This window comes from Condylura cristata, unplaced genomic scaffold, assembly GCF_000260355.1.
Source record: "Condylura cristata isolate star-nosed mole 26May11 unplaced genomic scaffold, ConCri1.0 scaffold00006, whole genome shotgun sequence".
Taxonomy (NCBI): domain Eukaryota; kingdom Metazoa; phylum Chordata; class Mammalia; order Eulipotyphla; family Talpidae; genus Condylura; species Condylura cristata.
Genome location: NW_004567107.1, coordinates 34,386,645 through 34,393,750, shown reverse-complemented (window position 1 = coordinate 34,393,750; position 7,106 = coordinate 34,386,645). Strand labels below are relative to the sequence as shown.

Below are 7,106 nucleotides of genomic sequence, written 5' to 3'. Positions count from 1 at the left end.
TGGTGGTGGCACAGGGGTGATTTGGTGATGGGAAACCCGTGGGGATTACAATTGAGATGAAAAAAAAATGTGCAAAATGATGTAAAAATAAACTTTTTAATAAAAAAAAAAGAACAAAAAAAAATACAGGACACACAATTAAACTTGGATTTTAGAAAAACTGTAGTCTTAAATATTCAATATTTTTGACTGACTCATACTAAAAAGTGCTTTATAGTTTATCAGAAATTGAAATTTAACTGTGTGTCCTCTAATTTCGTTCCTTCCCCACAAATGTATCTGGCAATTCCATGCATGACCCCAGATTGCCTGCTCTTATAATTTAAAAAGTACTTAACCCACCATGAGTTTAAACTGTTAAGTAATATATTGCTTGCTTGTGAACTCTTTCCTGATACAATAGTAATTTATAAAAAAGTGCCTCCCCTAGGGAAGTGCACTGGACTATGGTGATGGCACATGGGTGACTTGGTGATGGGAAACCCATGGAGATTACAATTGAGATAAGAAAAAACAATGTACAAAATGATGTAAAAATAACCTATTATATTATATATATGTGTGTATATATATGTATATATGTGTGTGTGTATATAAAGTGCCTCCCCTTTTTGTTGGGTGTTCATCACGTGTCAGAGACTGTGCTAGTTAGCAGTTTGTAATTAAATCAAGAGGTAGGCCCTGCCTTCGAGTTTGCAGTCTGATTGGAGTGAGAGCAACTAAATGAGTGATTCTGTAATTGACAGTATAATCGTAATTAGTGCTGTGAGGAAAAGAAGACAGTTTGTGAATGGGGGGGGCGGGCGGGGAGGAGAGGGAGACTAGGGAATTTCCCCCTGCAGTGGGATTTTAGGGGCAATCTAAAGAAGTAGGAGTCAGCAGGCAGGAGGGAGAAAAGGATTGTGGAAGTTTGCTTTAAGCATTGAGAGCAGCATGTGTGTCCCCTCCTGGGGCAGGAGGGTCCTGGTAAGTTTGAGGAGAGAACTTCCCAGTGGCTCAGGAGCAGGGGGGTTGAGTGATGAAAATGAGGGTGGAGAGACACACTGAAGCAGAAAAGGGAATATTCTGCAGGTCCTATAAGGATTTTCAGACTTTATCCTTACTCTGTACTACACTCATGCTGAGTATTGTTGAACTTTCCACCTTAAAAAGAGGAAATAAAGATTTCAAATAGCTTGATGGAAGTCATAACTATCAAGTAGATGAACTGTGACTTGAGCTCAGATATTTTGGTGGAGTATGTGACAAAAAAAAAAAACCCTCCTAATCATTGCTGAGTGCAAGGAAGTTAGAAATTTACAAATAATGAGAGCTGATAAAATAAATTCATAGAGAATGTTTAAAATTAATTTAACATTATATTTTATACCTGTAAGGATTAAGAGGGTTTTGGGCAATCTGTATGACTGAACAAAAAAAGCTGATCATTATGACAGGCAGTTTAAAATCCAGCTTTGAAACTGGCCTCGAAAAATTAATTCAGATTCCCAGCTTGTACTTTTTAGGGAGAGGTTCCCTATATTATTATTACTGAAGTAAGTTATTTCTGTGAGTTTAAAACACTGGCTTTACAAAAACGAAATAAAACTAAAAAATCTATTTGTAACAAAATCTCACTTAAGTGACCCAAAGGCTTTAGACATGCTAAACAGTAATAGCAGCATGAATGACAAAATAGCAGCATGAATGACAAAAGACACTGAAATAAAGTTAGTTTATTCAATGTGATTGCTACTCTTGTAATGCCATCATTTGGGCATTGGTTTGGGATGGTAACTAATATATTCTTTTATTATAAATAGAAAAATATCAGAATTTATTATAGATGAGGTAAATGTCTTATGATACTTAATATGTGTGTGTACACATACACAATCATTGACCTAGGTGGAACTGTTCATGACCTGTACTATAGCTGTGTGCTCTCTGGAATAGGGGTAAGTCATTCAGGTAGATTCCTGCTCACTGACATGGATAACTACTTTTCCACAGGCTGGAGAAATCATTTGTGATAAAACAAATAAATAATGAACAAACCAACTAACAATTGTCCTTTTACCAAAGTTCACATTATATCCTAGTTAAAGTACTTAAATATATTCTTTGAGTTTCCTAATTCCCAGGAAAGATTTGGTGCATTCTATATTTATACTGTTACTTGGAAACTTCGGATGCTTCTACTTGCACACCTAGGGAGTAAACATAAACAGAAAAACAGATATAGAATTCTAATTCTCATTGTATTAAATTTTCACACTTAACAACAGTAAATCTCACGTAACAACAGTAAATCTAAGTATATTAGAATGATAGGGATTCTGGAGCCAGAAATGCTGGTTTTCTGTAAAGCATGCTAAATCCAAGCTTCACTATTTTAATCCATGTATTAAATTTAAACCTAAATTGAAATATCAGATGTCCAATGTCATTTGTAATTAGTATATTAATCCTAAGCTTCAAGAAAAATATTACAAAGGGTGCAGAAGAATTCTACTAATTGTTTTGGAGTGTTATCCTTCATTTGGGGAAAGTATTATTACCTTCAGTTTTTGTTTTTAAAACAAGGAAACCTTGCCAAATACTAAGTGACTTTGGCTTAGGAACCCAATGACAACCCTTCCACATTTCTATTACATAGCTCATGTTGGAGAAACACACATTTTTTAAGTATAGTATTTAACCTCTGAAAAATGTAAAGTACACCCTTTGACTAAGCAATTGCTACTTCTGAAAAAATTAATATAATGCAAGAGGAAAACCAGCAATATATATGCAGATATTTTTACAGTACATCATTTGTCAATGTGAAAACTGATGCCAACACTAACACGCAATAACTGGGAAATGGTTCAATAATCTTAGGTTAATTTGGAGTACTGTTCTAGATAGTTATACTACTATTACATTTAAAATTCAATGTATAAAAATGCCAAAAGAAAAATATAAAACTTTGATTATTATTTTGCAATTGTTCATTCCTTTTATTTGAAACTAGGCATGTGACATCTTTCCTCTGCATTAACATTCAATATCAAGTCTTACAATTCATTTTTTTGTTTAAGAATTATTTATTTATGCTTACAGAACTGGAGCACAGGCCAGAGGTGTGAGGGGTGAGAGGATTCACCAGAGACGGAGTGGGGAGCAGAACAGGCAGACTGACAAAGTACACAGCTGAGGGGAGCAGTGGGCAGGTAGAGAGAGGTCTGTCACTCCATGTGGGTCAGCTCCCTGGACAGGGATTGAACTTTTGCTGCAGTGGCTTTGGAGAGCTTCATAATGCAGTGCTTTACCCCATTGCACCACCAGGGAGAGCCCGATTACAGTTCATTTTTAATGGGCCCAATAGAACTCAGCCTGATTCCTTTAAGTGAACTATTTGGTTTCATTATGTAATGAGCTTTGTAGAAAGCTGCTTAAATATTAAGTAATAATTTTAAAAAGAAGTAAGCACAGTAATTAACCAGGTAGCTGTGTAAAAGAGAGACTGATGTGAATACCATCAATATTAAGTGTATACTCATTAAAATGTTAACTTGCTGATGGCTGGGAATACCAGTCATTATTTTTTTCTCTTTTATCTTTATATTAAAAATTCTTGGCCCTCCCTGGTGGCGTAGCGGGTTAAAGCACAGCAGTAAGAAGCTAAAGCCACTGCAGCATGAGTTTGATTCCCGCCTGCCCTGCAGGTGATCCACATGGCGAAGCAGACCTCTCCTGACCAGCCCGCTGCTCCCCTCAGCAGTGTGCTTCGTCAGTCTGCCTATTCTGCTTCCTGCTCTGTCTCTGGTGAATCCTCTCACCACCCTGCACCTGTGGCCTGTACTCCAGTTCTGTATGTATAAATAAATAAATCTTTAAAAAAAAATTCTTTAGGGCCCTCCCTGGTGGCACAAGGGGTTAAAGTGCAGCACTAAGAAGCTATGAGCAGCCAGTGCAGCAGGAGTTGGATCCCTGGCCAGGAAGGTGACCCACATGCAGCAGACCTCTCCTGTCTCACTCACTGCTCACCTCAACAATGTATTTCAGTGGATTTACCTGTCCTGCTCCCCACTCTGTCTGTGGTGAATCCTCTCACCACCCAATTCTCTGGTCTGCACCCCAGTTCTTGTATGCATAAATAAATAAATCCTAAAAAATGTAATTCTTTTAAATAATTAATATGCTTTAATAACAAGATTAAAAATAACCATTTCTAAAGGGAGTTTGAATGTTCCTGGTGACTAGATTGACTTGAGATAATGAAAACAGGTAATGTTTAAATTTTGCCCCAAATCTGGATTTAAATGAGGATGAACATATGATTTTATATCTTACTCTGCTGGATCATTTGTTTCACTAATAGTGAAATTCAGTCTTTGTTGTTTTCCCGTCACGATTATTATTTTATTATAATTATGATTTTTTTAAAAGATTTATTTATTTATTCATACAGAACTGGGGTACAGGCCAGAGATGCGGAGGGTGAGAGGCTTCACCAGAGACAGAGTGGGGAGCAGAACAGGCAGATCGACAAAGTACACTGCTGAGGGGAGCAGCGGGTGGGTCAGGAGAGGTCTGCAGCGCCATGTGGTCACCTCCGGGGCAGGCGGGAATCGAACTCATGCGGAAGTGGCTTTAGCTTCTTAGTGCAGTGCTTTAACCCGCTGCGCCACCAGGGAGGGCCCACAACTATGATTTTAAATGCACAGAATGAATATAGATAAGAAGGTTTATAAAATGTTATGAGAATCTTGAAAAGTTGTCAACCAAAACATCTGAAAGATCTCCAGAGTAGCCTAGTTCCAAACTAATGATTAAACTAGGCTACCTAAGGCTCCAGCTGGCTTCACTATGTTACTGTAGTTGAAAGAACTAGGAGAGGTGGTGAGTTAGTATAAATAACAGCAACTTATTTCTTTTTTAAAGATTTATTTACTTTTGTGTACAAGAGCTGGGGTGTAGGGCAGAGGTATGAAGCAGTGAGAGGATTCACAAGAGCAGAACAGGTAGCTTGAAATACACTGCTGAGGGGAGTAGTGGGTGAGACAGGAGAGATCTGTTGTGTGAGTTAGTGGCAGGGGATCAAATTTGTGCTGCAGTGGCTGCTGATAGCTTCATAATGCATAAACTTAACTCCTTATGCCACCAGGGAGGCCCTAACAGCAGCTTATTTATTTATGCTGGAGAATGACTGACAGCAGGTAGGAAAAGCTGATTTGCTTTGAAGTTTATGTCTCTACTAATATTTGTTGTTTTTTAAATCATTCTTAAAACTCTACCCACTATCTAAACACAAACAAGAAACAAGAGTTGAATAACTCCTTTTAAACTTTGAGCACATCGATATGGAAAGAGGAGGGTGTCATACATATGGAAATGTACTCTCTTGTGAGCTTACAGTACCCATCAAAACCTGCCTGCTGTTCTTAGTACTTGGAAAAGATGGTGAATTTATTAGCATTTTGATATGGAAATAGAAGCAATTTGCCTGAGCAACATCAAGGTTCCTTTCATCTTTATCAGCAGGTAGAACATAAAGCCAGACTCCAAAGTCTGAAGAACTGGACCTGAGCACAGGCCATAATCGAGAAAATTTAAGACTTGTAGGTGTTGAACAGCTGAAATACCCCTGGAAGTATCTCATTATGGTCAGAAATGGAGCCAGTAATTCTAGAAAAGTGGCTGAGGTGCTATCAGTTATGAAAGCTGACCCCATCCTTCATATGCACTCTCCATATTCACTGGTGCTGGGCCTGGGCCCATTATGAGAGGCCTGCCTTTCATCAGAGTAACAGATGGCAGCACGGGCAGGCGTATCTGGCAAGGATTCCAAGTTCCACTTAAAAGAATGAGTTTTTAAGTGGACCTAGAAATTTCTTCAGATGGTCTCATCCCTACAGGAAGAGCTGATGCTGAAATTAGGAGTATGTAGGATCAATAGCTCAATCCCTAGTTGGAAAGGAATTACTTAGAACCCAGGAAATTGAATTCTAACTGAGATGATGACATTTGGCCTACGGTTGTAGCTTTTCACCAAAAATGTATGTAATATTCTTTATTGCTGGAGTGACTGATGCTGTCTTTTCTCAAGACAGCTGATGACTAACTGCATTTTGCATTTTAGCCATGAAAACTCTTTTTGTTCAAATGTAACAACTAGATCTGTAATTCTGTTCTCCCACCCAGCATTTTCTTCTTTCTTCTGGTTTGTACCTCCTGTCCTTTTTAATCCTTTAGGGGATTTCTCCTCTTAAATCAGATCTTGGCAAAAGTCAATCACATTATTCCCTATTTAGCTCATATTCCTGAGCCAAAGTAGAAAATACTTTCTATAACACTGTTTAAAATGAAGAATCTTAGACATACGCAAAAGTAGTAATAAAAAATATATAAGCCCTTGTAACCACATCTGACATTTATCAGATCATGGGGAATCTTGAAAGGAAACAGTCTTTTTCCATTGGGTGCTGGAGTTAGGAGAATGGTGTTGCCAACAGAGGTGTCTGTGAGTAGAGGGCCCGAATTCAAAATAAACTGAAGCAGGAAGTGGAATGAGGCAGAAACCCATTTGAGCTCCTTAACTGAGCTGAGCCTGAAGCCAGTGAGGCCCCTGAACTTTCTCCTTAAACTAGATTGAGGATTTGCAAAATATGTCATTTAGAATGAAACTTTAAAGACACAGTATATACATATATTTTTTAATTTTGTGTTTACTTTGGAGGCATTTAGGAACTAGATATCCATGGAAAACATTTAAGAGGAATAACAAAGGGATGTGTTAGCTATATCCAAATGAGATAATCAGCATTTTAACTTAACTTGACCAAAAGAATGATTCTTTTTCTTGGAAAACAGAAAAGGGGGATTTATTGAAATACAGTGCTTAGAAAAGCAGCAGGCAAGATGTGAGAGGTAATCTGCCCAAAGAATAAGTTCAAGTTCATTGAAATAATGGCTAGCTACTAAAAATTTTTAACTAACATAAATTTCACAGAGAGATACAGAGAGATTCCCTTAAAAAGCCTCATCATCAGGAACAAGACAAGGGTGTCCACTATCACCACTGCTCTTCAACATAACACTGGAAGTTCTAGCCAGAGCAATAAGACAGGAAAAAGGCATAC

General features: G+C 37.8%; 1 protein-coding gene across 3 annotated transcripts in view; it reads right to left on the bottom strand.

The window, feature by feature from the left end:
• The window catches only part of NMRK1 (nicotinamide riboside kinase 1), a 34,301-nt gene that overhangs the window by 6,333 nt on the left and 20,862 nt on the right, over positions 1-7,106 (bottom strand). Inside the window, exon 9 of one of the 3 annotated variants that reach the window (XM_012721513.1) lies at positions 1,720-2,189. The exons of the other annotated variants lie outside the window; for them this stretch is intronic. Within the exon in view, the coding sequence (XP_012576967.1) occupies positions 2,155-2,189 (35 nt within the window). The 3' untranslated portion in view covers positions 1,720-2,154. Of the gene's footprint in view, positions 1-1,719; positions 2,190-7,106 lie in introns of those variants that run through there. 3 annotated transcript variants of the gene reach the window in all.